The sequence below is a fragment of the Gossypium hirsutum genome, chromosome D09, assembly GCF_007990345.1.
Source record: "Gossypium hirsutum isolate 1008001.06 chromosome D09, Gossypium_hirsutum_v2.1, whole genome shotgun sequence".
NCBI classification, from domain to species: Eukaryota; Viridiplantae; Streptophyta; class Magnoliopsida; order Malvales; family Malvaceae; genus Gossypium; species Gossypium hirsutum.
Genome location: NC_053445.1, coordinates 41,460,677 through 41,474,160, shown reverse-complemented (window position 1 = coordinate 41,474,160; position 13,484 = coordinate 41,460,677). Strand labels below are relative to the sequence as shown.

Genomic DNA, 13,484 nt, shown 5'->3' with positions numbered 1-13,484 from the left:
TGGAAATGTCTTTTACTTTTTTTTAGGGTAAATTACAACCTAATTATTCTTAACCTTTTTTTTTTACTCACCCAATTAGAAAAAACCAATCGTATCTATCTTTTATGGTCTAGTTCTATTAATTTTTATTACCTCAGATGACATTGTAGTTTTTAAATTAGTGTAATGATAAATTTAGCCTCCAACTTTTATAATTTTCTTTTGTATTTAAAAAAATGAAAAACCCAATTTTTACAAAAATATAGTTTTGTATTCTAAATATCATCATCTTCATCAATCTTTTGACTAAATCTCCTGAGCCGAGATCTGCGCTCACCACCACCACCTTCCCATTCGTATTCTTGGCAGGATTGTGTGAGATTCAGAGGTACTTTTTTCAAATACCCAAATTAAATCTTAGCCATAAAAACAAAAGCAAAAAATATATTATTAGAATTAAATTTATTATTACACCGATACAAAATTAACAGCAATTAGTTGAAGGAACATATTATAATTAGGTAATGAGCTACTGTGTTGTTTTTCTTTAATTTGCAATTCTAAAAAGAGCCCCTGAGCCTATTATGAAGTAGAAAGAAAATGATTTAAAGCATGAATGAGGAAAAGAAAACCTAAATGCTAAAGAAATGGGATTACCAAGTTGCAACTTCATTTTTAAGTAACTTTCCCGCAATTTAGGATTTACTCATTTTCTTAACAACTTTTTAATGTTGAAGTAAACTTTTCATTACTTTTTACAAATATTTTAATGTTTCTCTTACAAGTAACCTTTCAAGTATTAAATATGTTTTCAGTAATTACTTAGAATCCTTTTAGTAGATTAAATAAAATTTTCTAAAAAATTACTAAATTTCTTAAAAATCTTTTTTTTTTTTAACAACTCTAGGCGATTACATTTAACTGAAACCTTGAACTGAGTTTAGCGGATCTGTAAATAGTAATAAACTCTGTGTACAGTTATTCGCATGCTTAGACAGTGGAATATGCCGAAATCCTTTTTTCCAATTCCGTTAAATGTATAACTCAACCAAGCTAGCAACATCTCCACTAGAAGGGAATTCGATTTGCCTGAATCTTTTCTCCCATGGCCCGTGCTTCAATACTAAATTTCTTTAAAATCTTTTAATGATTTAAGTAAACTTTAATGCATCAAGTAATTTCAACGTCAAATATTTCTTCTTAAACTTCATATAAAACACAGAAATCTAATATTCGTTTTTGTCAATTTAATAATTTCATGAATACAATATTTATCCATGAATTTTATTAACAAATGTCTAATGTTTAAAAATGATGAACGAATTATTAAATTGACAAATGCATTTTTTATTATTTCTAAGCCTAAATGCATTCTAAGATCAAGTGTAAATCAATTTTTCATTGATAAAATTTAAGGAATAGACCACCAACAAATCCAGATATACAACTCAATGTAGAGGGCTAATTTGCTCCAATTAAAAGAGTCAGGGCCAAATTGAACAAATATGTAAAGGGGTCAAAGGCTAAATTTATTATTATGCCTTGCATATAAGACCAAAATAAACATTTAAAGACACAATTTTAATAAAGGGACTATTCTGCTCTCTCAACTAACATATAGGGACCAATTTGGCCATTTTTTCAGTAGAGGGTTCAAAATGCTATCTAATATATAGTAGAGAGACTGTTATGTGTAGTGTACCATTCATCAATTCCAACTTCTATTCCTACCTCCTACCACACACTTCCTATTTATGGACTCCAGGGCCTGACCCAAGTCCTAATCTTATATCCTTTTTTACTGGTTTGCATCAGTATTGTCTCATCCCATTATCCAAAAAGGACTTTCTAAGAAAGTCCCACATATCTGAGGACTTCTCAAAACCTTTATTTCAAAGTAAAGGGCATTTTCATTCATGGCCTTTTGTTCATGCTAAGTACCAATCAATCCAAGTGATTATAGAAATCCGAAAGGAAAGTTTTACAGATGCCTTGCATTGTACAGGTATAATCAGACCACTTCAACAAGAAACATGTGAACAATCTCATGGTCCAAACTCACAATCTCATGGTCTCAAATTTTGATGATGTCTGTGCTGTTGCTTCAGAAACATCACCTGTTGACATTGAACCAATGTATGTATTAACAAGTTGCGACCAATGTATGGCACATCAGAACTCAAGATGGTCAAAACAACCACTAAAGCAATGAAGAAAAAGGAAATAAATTCTGACAATAAACATCCATGGAACGCCATTGCTGGTTGTTTTGATTATTTTGCACCTTTTCATCGTCCAAGAACACCACTGCTATCATTTGAGTAGTATTATTGATGGGTCAAACACACTCAAGCATATTTTCCTGTCGCACAATGTGCAGAAGATAACACTTGCCTAAGTAACACCAATATATATATCTAAACTAAGCTATGATATACAACCCTGACAATAAACTCAGAAGTCGTCTGTTTTTCTTGGATAAACATATCTCAGAAGTCTAATTACTCTAGACCTACAGGTAATCGACTTTCTGTTGTCCTAATCCAAAATTACTTGTATATGATTTCTGGTTCTAGGACAATTCATAACATATAAGCTTCAATATTCAGCACAATAAATTTCAATTCTTACCTCTCATGCACTCTAATTTCTGATCAGCCACCTTAACTGCTTGGACAAGATGGGCAATGCGATATTTGAGTTTTTCATTTTCCATGGTCAGCTTCTTAGCCTACAAGTAACAAGTCATCGTGCTATAAATCCTATTGTTTTCCACAAAATATTAGACAAAGTTTCAACTACCTTTTCTCGCTCTGAAAGTGTCTCAGCATTTGCATCTTCTAACTTCGCCTGTAATTCACTTATTAACTGGGAAAGTTCCTGATTTCCAGCATCTATATTGCCAACATTTGGTAACCTAATTAGAATCTAATTTAGGTAAGCATAAATTAGCTTCCAGTGGAATACCTCAGCCATTACCTTTATTGCCCGCTAGAACAGCTTCTAGTCTGGATAGCCGTTCCTTTAATTCGAAAAGCAAGCACATCAGTAAGCAGAATACATGATGCAATATTAAAAAGTCCAAATGTTCATATACTGATACTGAAAATATCAATTTTATCACAAGCATTCATAGGAACTTCAAAGGAAAACAAGTTCAAAAAGTTCCGATTATTCAACAAGGTGCAATTCAGAAACTAATTAACAGTAAGAACCGTGAGGTGCTTTTAAGGGTTGACTATCGACATTGCTGAACAAATAACTAACCCAGAACTCCAGTTGATGCACAAATGAAAAGCTATACAGAAAAAAGCAGAAAATAATTTATTCATGTATTTCAAAAGGCTAAATCAGGCCAAGGCAATTTTTATGACTACAAAAATGATAGCAATGGCAGAATTAAACATCTTTAATAACCCACTATAATAGAATTTCTATTAGCAAAAGTAAAAAAAAAAAAAAGGTTATACAATGATTAAGAAAAAAAAAAAGAAAAAGGAAAAGGAAAAGAAATCAAAACCTCGGCTTCGGTAGCTCTCTGGTAGAAGGGTTTGAGGAGCTCTTCACTCGCCATGGTTGGCTTCATTGAAACTTAAAACTGTGATTTTCTATTCTATTAAGAGACGGTCCACGCTTCATAAAGAACCTTTTATACAATATACGGGAGGATCTTTTGGCATATACACACATATTTCTTTGTATACCTGTATCATACATTGTTTTATTATATTTTTAATAAATTTTAAATTATATTTAAAAATTAAATAACCTTTGAAAAATAATATGTTTAAAAATTAAAATATCATTCCCGTAATCATTTTTCTTTATAATTTAATACAAATAAATTACTATATTATAATTCTTATGATATATGTTGTATGCGAGTTAAAAAGAAAAAAGTAAACATGTGAAGTATTAATAAATAACAATTATATGAAATAAAATAAGTTTTTGTAAAAAATTAAAGTAAGAAAAATAATAGAAATTAAAACCCAAATCATAAGGACCTAATTATAAAAATCAAAAGTGAACTTAGGTATTAAATCTAAATAAATTAAGACTTCAAATCAAAGATTAATAAATTGAAAGAAATGAAAACTTCGTAATAATTAATAATTTTTAAAAAAATGGAATTACAAAAAATTAAAAATTAAAAATGAGAAGTTAAATTATAATGTGTTAAAAATGGAATATATAAAATGCAAAAAAGGAATTATTTATATGATTCAAAAAGTGAAAATGACGTTATCATATAATACTCCCAAATTATAAAAGAGTAAATAAAAGAAATGTTGATTACAAAAACGCATGGCTTACGGAATTTCATAATAACAAGGAGTTGATGTGTTAATCATAGAGCCTCCACGTTAGAATATACTTTCTAAAAATAAAAATAAAAACATATTAATTTATATAAGCCATAACTGCTTAAAAGTGTAAAAATTCCTCAAACTTTAAAACAAAAAATTAAGCCTCTTTATGTTTTTTTTTTTTGCACTTAATTGAGCACTTGAACTTTCAAAATGTATCAAAAAAACCCTCAAATTTCTTCAAAAAAAGCAATTAGGCCCCTATTTTTCTTCACTCAATTGGGTACTTAAACTTTCAAAATGTATCAAAAAGGCCCTCAAAAATTTTCAATAAAAGCAATTAGGCCCTGCTTTTTTTTCACTCAATTAAGTACTTGAACTTTTAAAATGCATCAAAAAGACCCTCAAAATTTTTCAAAAAAGCAATTAAGCTCTTGCTCTTATTAAAAATTAGAAAATAAATAATAAACAATAAATTTTAGAAAAATTATTAAATTTTAATAAAATATGAAAAATTTAAAACTTATTAAAAAATATAATTTTTTTTATAAAAATCGTAAAAAATAAAAAATTGTAAAATTTTATAAAAATCATAAAAAAATTAACGACCCCTAGTTTTTTTTCAATTAAAGTCATCACGTGCCATAACACAACGTGACATGTGACGAGAAATGATAAAAAAAATAAAATCAATAAAAGTTATAGAAAATTATAAAATGCTTCTTTTGGTACAATAATTTTTATAAAAAATTTACGAAATTTATATTTCTTTACATTTTGTATAATTTTCTTACGACTTTATAAAATTTTATAATTTTTTTATATTTCTATATATTTTATAATTTTTGCTATTTTTATAAAATTTTATATTTTTTTACCATTTTTATATTTTTTCTAACTTTTAATAAAATTTAATAATTGAATTTTTTATTAAAATTTAATAATAAGTATAGCTTTTTTTTCTGATTTTTAATAAAAAAACATGGACTTAATTGCTTTTTTTGAAAAAGTTTGAGGGTCTTTTTTATGCATTTTGAAAGTTCAAGTACCCAATTGAATGGAAAAAAAAGTAGGGGCTTAATTGCTTTTTTCGAAAAGGTTTGAGTGTATTTTTGATGCATTTTGAAAGTTCATGTACCCAATTGAGTGGAAAAAAAGTAGGGGCTTAATTGCTTTTTTCGAAAAGGTTTGAGTGTATTTTTAATGTATTTTGAAAGTTTAAGTACCTAAATGAGTTCAAAAAAAAAGTAATGACTTAATTACTTTTTTTTGAAAAAGTTTGAGAGTTTTTTGTATCCTTAAACCTTTATATAACCGGGAGATACATATAATTTTATATTTAATAACGAAAATATATTAAATAATTTCTTATTAAGTATTGTAATGATTTAGCTGCACTTTTCTTTCTCATGAGTATAAGAATAAGAATTTTTTTTTTTTTGAAAGTAAGAAAAATAAGATTAATTCATTAAAATTAAAGTAAGTATATATTTGATTGGTTGAGAAGGTAAATAGATAAAATTAAGTTAAGGTTTTAACCAAAAGTGTTATTAAATTTATTATAGCAAATTACAAATTACAACTTTTTAACATATCAAAATAAAAATTTAAGCAAACCAAATACAAATATGCTCTATTAATTTAAAAGAAAATCTAAGAGGGGGCAAATACAAAAATATGCATTTTCTAATAAATTTAGGGTGGGTTTGGATGGACGATGTGTTTACATGCGGTTACATGCGGTTAGTGTAAAAATCGTAGTGGCACAAAAAATAAGTTAAACGTACCACACCGCACCTATTCGTCCATCCAAACCCACCATTAATGTTGAATGACAACTTTTTACCATATCAAAATAAAACGTCAAATGTTGAGTGAGAATTTGAAAATTTTGAGGGCCCAAACACATAAATATACATTTTTTAAATAAAATTATAAAAACCAAGGAAGATATTCAAAAATTAGTGGGAGAAAGGGGGAGGGGTTAAAGTATGCCCAAAGACCAATCATAAAATGATTGTAATCACATACTCGTTTCTACCTAGTTTGTTAATATAATGCATTGTCATTATTATTTCAGTTTCTTTTTCTGTGTGTATAAATAAATTGATTAATTATAATATCCTGGGAATAATATAGTTATTCTTAAAAGGTCTTTAATTAAGTATTATTGTGAGTTTAGACAATAATAATACTTTGAGACTAATGTATAGTTGATTAATGACAAAGTGTTGTCATTGACATATGGATGTCAAAATCAATACAAGAGTATGTGTTAGATAAAAACATGCTGGACTGACCCGCTATGAGTATGTTTCTTGGATTATTATGTAATAATCACAACATTACTCATAGTGATAACTATATATATGATCCTCAAACTTGAGATCATCATTATTCCAACATCATGAGTCGTATATTTTGATACAGCCAAACGTCTACTATAACAGGTTGTACTATAAAGACTGATGTTGGGTATGTCACAAATTTATGTAGTGGGATATGATTGATCAATATATGATTTGTCCCTCCTACATAATGGGAGTAATATATTAGGCCACTTAATGGAATGAAACTAGAAATGCATGGTCATGCTCAAATAAGTTGATATGATATATCACATTTATTTGTTTATCATAGTCTACTTAGAATATCAATAAATATGAGATTGGACTATACAAGTATGATTATTCCATGACTTGTGTCAAATCTAGATATAAAAGATAAAATGATATAATACATGAAAATTTATCATAGAAAGATTATGTCGAATCACGACTTCTTGTAATTTTGGTAACAAAATCCAAACACAATTGATATTGTGTTTAGTTGCCACATGAATTAAATTAATTATTGAATCAATTTAATTTAATAGTTAAACATTGAACACATTATATGTACAAACTTGTTATATATAAATAGAGAACATAGTTAAAATTATATGTACAAACTTGTTCTATATAAATAGAGAACATAGTTAAAATTAATATATGAATTTGATTCATATAAAATATTAACTGAATATAGTTTACCGAAATTATTAAAATAAATAGTTATAACGGTCAAAGATAAAAATTATGAAAGATAATGTTCTTTCGGAAAGGATATAATGTATTAATATTTTCCATAGTTTTCTCTAAAAATAAAAGGGAATTATTCCGTTTTTTTATTAGCTTAGATTAATAAAATGAATAGAATCCCTTAGAGAGTGTTGGTTACCTAGAAACAAATAGAGGGTCTAGTAGTTCTTTTGAACTTTCTCTCTAAAAAGTTCAAGAGAGTTTTTGTTGTTCGCTTTAATTGGGTGAACTATGCAATGGTCGAGACGATTTTGTTGGGGCTTGGGATCGACATCACAAAGGGGTCGGGCTGAAACAATATCGACATTGAAAAGGGATCAGATTGAAAAAGTATTTCTTTAACCTTATTTCAACTTGATTAGTTCGTTGTACAAGACATACCGACATTCCAACAAGAGGATGGTCCCCACCAATCTCCCTAGCTACACCGTTGTATCTTAATTGCCTCTCCAAGCCTAACGCTCGCTCATTATGTTTCTTTCTTCAGCGTAAGGTTTGTATCAAATGTGCTCACCCCACTTGCCTTTTTAGGCGTAAGGCACATTTAATCAAGTTTGCTTTTTCTATTACCTTTTCAGGCTTGCTCACTTTTACCTCCTCTTTCAGGACTATTCACCAAAACAAACAACCTACTTAACGCCCCTAGCATAGACCCAATTGCCTTGAAAATGTTCCTTTATAACCTTTACTTCAACTGTGGGTTTTCCAGCACCTCGCTAATCTAAGGAGTTTGCCCAATTCAAGAGCTCATCGACACAATAGCTCACCTACTTAGGGAACCATTTGTATCCTGCCAAAGATTTGCCAAAAACCTCCCCCATCACACCGTCACATTTCAGTTCATGTTGTAACACCTTGCCACTAGCTACCTACTTTGTAGCTTCCCTCATCTAATCATGTCATAACAAAAAACTCATAATCCTACCAATTATCCTATAAATTATCCTATAAAGTATGGATACTTTCACTAGGACCCATAGATAGTCTTCTCAAAAATTCACTGCCTATAAAAAAAACTTTCCCGAACATTTTGTCCTCACCAAGTCTCTCTTTTGGTAGCTCTCAACACCTCCACTTCGGTATAAATCATCCTTAATCACAAAACTCTAAACTACGCATTAACAAATATATAAATTTAATATTATAATTTTTAATTTAAAATATATAATTTTAATAATTTTAGTTACTTATTATATATATAATTTAATATCTTTACTAATTATTATCTTTCTATTATAATTCATTTTTAAAAGCAATTGTACAATTGAATGTATGTATATTGTTATTATATCAAAATTTGAACGACAGAAATTGAAATTGATGCATAAATGTATAACTGAGTTTATAAATACTACAAAATACCGTATGTTATAACTACACTATATTGGCAGGACTATTTCAGCACTTGAAGGAGTTAACATACAAGGAACGTAATGAAGCAAGTGGCAAGTGGGTCTTATGAGATTAGGACTGCTTTCAGATTTGTTTTGGGTAGAAGAGCTGCAGTTTTGCTTGTCTTATTTAGTTGAAGTTGACAAGCCTCTCAGGAATGGATGGCATTGATGACTATATGGTGCATGGACATGGACAGATAAGATTATAGTAGTCAATATCGTACTGGTACTGGTACTGGCTGTACTGATCGGTACGTATCATTTCGATCTTAAACCGATATCAAATTGTTTATGTTTCATTTTTGTCAAAATTTTAGTGGGTTTCGATAATTTCGGTGTATTTTGACCTATTTCGTTCAATACCAACTTGTACCGGCTTGTATCGATTGATACAAAATTTTGACATTTTAAACTAATTTTTAAAGTTTTTATCTTAACCAATTTAAACTTTCCATAATTACATTTAGAACTAAAAGCTATTAAATTGAATTACTCAACCTAACAAACTATATAAACATATTTATATGAATATAATCTAGATATATTTTCATGTTGACTTTAAAATTTCAAAGTCATATTCAAAATTTTTAACTAAAGGGTAAAAGAAAAAATAAAGTTGCTGTTGACTTTAAATTCAAGAGTTGGAATAATTTAAATTCTCGTGATTCTCGCTAAAAAAATTTCATTCTTGTTGTCACAACATAAAAATGCTCCCTTTGTCAAAAAAGAAAAAAAAATTCACTCAGACAAATTTCAAGGATGGAGTTTCGGATAAAGGCAGTACAGTACTCTATATTTATGACAATGACAATGACACACCATGTTGAATTCTGAAACAATTGGTTACATATGATTAGTTCCCTTTAAACTTGAAATCTTGGTATGCATCAAACTTGTCAAGGCTGGCCTAGAAGTGAAGGTTTATAGAATGCATGTGTCTGGGCAATCTCGATGCGCTCTCGAGGATCATTCAGGGTTTCATCCCTCAGTGCCTGCAGAATCGCTTCAGCCGTCTTCTCCCTAAACATTCAAAATATATAACCACAAGCTTAGCATTGGACTTATTCCTCATACATAACCATGTTACTACACATTGGTCAAAGAGACATGTTATCTGATATTTGTAGCTGAAAATTGAAGTTGTTGTATGAGGAATATGAAGCTACCTTGTTATAAGAATTTTGTAGAGCGTCTTCAATAAAGGGCACAACTCAACAGGGGCAACAGGCTTGTTTCCATCTGGATGCAACACACTTAAGCTCGATTGACTCAGAAGTTCATAAAATGCTCCTACTGCAGACACTCCCTGGTAAACAATTACCATTTGTTTAATTTTGTTCTTCATTAGTATAATGGATAGATGCAATTTTGAGTCATAATCCTGACGTACTGCCACATTCTCATAAAGCCATCAATTGCACTTACTAAATAACAGTTGAAGAATAAGATATATGTTGAACAAGCATTTTTTTTTTACCTGAATCATTCCTTTTCCGCTGATGCTATCACCCATATCTCGACTTAGTTCTCCTTTGGCTAACATTTGGCCATACCATGCATTACGACCTTTTAACAATGTCACATAAGTGTCAGCCAGCAAAGGGCCTGCCAGCTTCTCTGGTTCTTCAGCCAACAAATGGGTAATAAATATCATTTCTGATGTACAATGTGCAAAATACACTGATTTGCTAGTAGCACTTTCCTTGGTCAGGGCTGCTACCATTCCTGAGAAAATCAAACTTGAAAGTCATTATCAAGTATTCCTTTTGAACTCGAATGATTAGATTGTTTCCTATTTGCATCCATCTTAAATTCAAATTAAAGATTTAGCTTCTTCAAAGTTTCTTTCTTAAGCATATAAACGATGTCTAACCTATCATGAACCAAATTTGTTCACCATTACTTCCATGGAAATCAAATAGTATATAATCTTTGAAGGAAGTCAATGGGATGGGTAAAAGAATCACTGCAAATATGTTGGTGCACCAGTTGTTGTCTATTATACAAACTTAGTTGGCCGAAAGATACAGGGGGTACTTACCAGCTCCGATGGCATAGACATTCTTCAGGCCGCCCATGACTTCATGAGTGACAAGATCACTGTTGTCCCATACAATGAAATGGGGCTGTCTTAAGAACTTTGCTAGCGGTTTTCTCCACTGTTCGGCTCCACATATTCGAGCGTTAGCATATTCCTTATTGTATATCTCAGAGGCAATATTTGGTCCCCCAAGATAGAGTATGTTCTCTATAGGTACTCCAGCTGCAAGGAATATACGCATAAAGCTCAAAAACAAGACAGATAAAAGATTTACTTGAGAAGAAACAGAGAATCCTACTCGACTATCGGTTGTGCGGTCTGGAAAGTGAAAGTAGTAACAATATCATCTGGAATTGAAAATTTTGCTTTGCTTCACCAATGCATATTAAGTAATTGAGGGACTCTTACTTGCTCGATTAATCATCTGTGTTGGGGTAATGATATGAGGAAGCGGTTGCAGTGCAGCCTCTATACCCTTAGACAAAGAGATAATGATAGGCACAGTGATCCTTTCTTTCCAATAATTGCTGATCTCTTGGAATACATCACGTGTCTCGGTGGAAGGCAAGCCGTTTACCACGATGTCGGCATCCCAAACAGCTTCCTGCAAGTTAGTCACAACTTTCAAAGGACAAAGTGGCGTATCAATCATGTTCAAGCAAAACCCATCTTTCAAAATCTCATCCGCAAATAGTGTTCGATCGCCTAGTCTAGCCTCAACATACTTCAAATAGGCACAACGTCGTATCAACCTCCTCAATACATCTTCCCTGGAATTGATCACTTCAAAGAGATGTTCTGCGGTAGCTCTATCAACTGCTCTTCCAGGCCTCCTCCATATTCTGATTTGAACCTTGTCTCGAAACTGCCCGTAGCTATCTTGCAGCAAAGCTGCGAACACACTTCCCCAAGCACCAGCTCCCACACTCACAATCCTCAACGGATCACCATCACTCTTGCATAGAAGGTGCCGAAGCTCATCAAGTTTCTCCTCCAAACCATTACAGTTGTAGAAAGATCCATTTGAGTTCAAACTCCGGTGCAATGTGTCTATACTCCCTACCATCTTTTTCCAACAAAGAAAACCCAATTCTCTGATTCTAAGGATGTAGGATATATGTTGTGAGGTAGAAAAGGATCATGGAAATTTTGCCAAATTACCTAATGACTTTATATGGCTTTTGCTCTCCTAAAACCGCACTAAACAGCCTTTACTTGAAACAAGGAAAAACATGTTGAATTCTCCCTGATTGAATAAGAACAAAATTTTATTGGTGGATTCTTGTACCAAAACCAGAGCTAACTTTTGATCACTCCATATAGATATTCATACCAACCCGTTCTAGAGATTGTTCTTGTACAGAGTTCCAATATAAAACAATATCATCAGAATGAATGCATCTAAACAGTTGGAGTTCATTGAAGGCTGCTAAGGGATATAATAAAAAAGAAATAGGAAACAAAACAAAACATTGATATCTCCGTCTAGAGTTTGTTCATCTACCCAACTATAAACTTCAACAGAAAAGATAGAATAATAAATAAAAAGAAAAAGACAAGCGGGCAAAGAAGAAGAAATAATTGTCAATGAAATATAGACCAACCTTTGGCTTTTTGGGTGCTGTCAGTTACAAATAAAGTAGAGGATTTCGTTTAATTACCACAGCATGGTTAATTTCAAAGTGCATTTACTTAGAGGGAAGAAAGGCAAAACAAAGTAAGAATGTGTGAATGTTGATGCTAAAGTAAATGAAACAGATGAGTGAAATGGTGAAAGCTGGGCTTGTGATCAATAATAATGGTGAGAGAGATGCATTGATGAGTGACAGTTGAGAAGAGCGTGATTGATTTGAGTTGGGAGTTGCATTAAAGGTTGTTGCATGCCAACCGTCATTACATAAATATTGGATGACTTATTCACCATAATATTATTGATTTTACTTCATTACATCTCACAACCTTACCAATCAAAATGTCACCATTATGACATCTCCATTCACCTCCTCCGCTGCATTGTGAATCTTTTTAATATTCAGCATTGGGCATTGGGGACTTTTAGCTTAAATGGGATAATATAAAATTTTTAGTTATATCCGGGTTTGGGAATGCAGTGCATTAATGGATGGTAGGGGTGGTTCCTTCCATAATTAATAATCCCTGCCCTATAATCACTTACATCTACTTATATGATAACAAGTAGCATTTTGTACCACAACATACCCTACATAAAAACTAAAATCCCTAAGGAAATCCAACTTTACAAATAAATTTATTTTAATCCTCTACTTAAATTTTTAATTTTTAAATTTATATTGTTTATCAAATTACTTTAAAATTGATGAAAATTTTAACGTTTACGTGTATGCCACGTTTGTAATTAATTAATTTTTTATCCATTTTAGGATAACTTAACAAACAATGTCAATTTAAAAATTAAATAAAAACCAAATAAATCATTATGTTAATCCATAAACATCTATTTATACTTTTATTCCATTCAACCTATCTAATACTATTATATTTCTATTCCATTTGTACTCAATACTTAATATATTTGTATTCAATTCCGTTGTAACCAACCAAACGCCCACACCTTTGGTAACGGCTCTCTTCTCCCAGACTTGTTGAATTGGTGCAATTATGATCATAGGTGAGAACAGTCTCGACAAATGCAATCCCC

General features: G+C 31.0%; 2 protein-coding genes across 3 annotated transcripts; both read right to left on the bottom strand.

Moving 5' to 3' along the window:
• Nucleotides 1-1,487: 1,487 nt before the first annotated feature.
• Nucleotides 1,488-3,655, bottom strand: LOC107891322 (uncharacterized). Of its 2 annotated transcripts, XR_001682180.2 has the most exons (6): nt 3,500-3,655; nt 2,959-3,001; nt 2,782-2,873; nt 2,611-2,710; nt 2,264-2,341; nt 1,855-2,096 (listed from the first exon to the last, which is right to left on the bottom strand). XR_001682180.2 is itself a non-coding variant. In XM_016816076.2 (5 exons), the coding sequence occupies exons 1-5, from the start codon at nt 3,563-3,565 to the stop codon at nt 2,038-2,040; spliced, it is 360 nt and encodes a 119-aa protein (XP_016671565.1). In that variant the 5' UTR covers nt 3,566-3,654; the 3' UTR covers nt 1,488-2,037. The 2 variants fall into 2 exon arrangements, 1 of the variants encoding a protein (XP_016671565.1); XM_016816076.2 differs by lacking the exon at nt 2,264-2,341 and having other exon boundaries at nt 1,488-2,096; nt 3,500-3,654.
• A 5,755-nt stretch (nt 3,656-9,410) lies between these two features.
• On the bottom strand, nt 9,411-12,517 carry LOC107891323 (glycerol-3-phosphate dehydrogenase [NAD(+)] GPDHC1, cytosolic). Its single transcript, XM_016816077.2, has 5 exons — nt 11,213-12,517; nt 10,805-11,026; nt 10,241-10,488; nt 9,930-10,069; nt 9,411-9,783 (listed from the first exon to the last, which is right to left on the bottom strand). The coding sequence occupies exons 1-5, from the start codon at nt 11,868-11,870 to the stop codon at nt 9,660-9,662; spliced, it is 1,392 nt and encodes a 463-aa protein (XP_016671566.1). The 5' UTR covers nt 11,871-12,517; the 3' UTR covers nt 9,411-9,659.
• Between the last annotated feature and the right edge of the window lie 967 nt (nt 12,518-13,484).

What these genes read in the sequence shown, in the direction of transcription:
- LOC107891322 (XM_016816076.2), bottom strand. Translation starts at nt 3,565, where the DNA reads ATGAAGCCAACCATGGCGAGTGAAGAGCTCCTCAAACCCTTCTACCAG. An exon ending in AGAGAGCTACCGAAGCCGAG is followed by an intron (nt 3,002 to 3,499) that starts GTTTTGATTTCT and finishes TTCGAATTAAAG; the next exon opens with GAACGGCTATCCAGACTAGA. An exon ending in TGTTCTAGCGGGCAATAAAG is followed by an intron (nt 2,874 to 2,958) that starts GTAATGGCTGAG and finishes TTGGCAATATAG; the next exon opens with ATGCTGGAAATCAGGAACTT.
- LOC107891323 (XM_016816077.2), bottom strand. Translation starts at nt 11,870, where the DNA reads ATGGTAGGGAGTATAGACACATTGCACCGGAGTTTGAACTCAAATGGA. An exon ending in TGTCTATGCCATCGGAGCTG is followed by an intron (nt 10,489 to 10,804) that starts GTAAGTACCCCC and finishes TGATTTTCTCAG; the next exon opens with GAATGGTAGCAGCCCTGACC. An exon ending in TACAAAATTCTTATAACAAG is followed by an intron (nt 9,784 to 9,929) that starts GTAGCTTCATAT and finishes TTGAATGTTTAG; the next exon opens with GGAGAAGACGGCTGAAGCGA.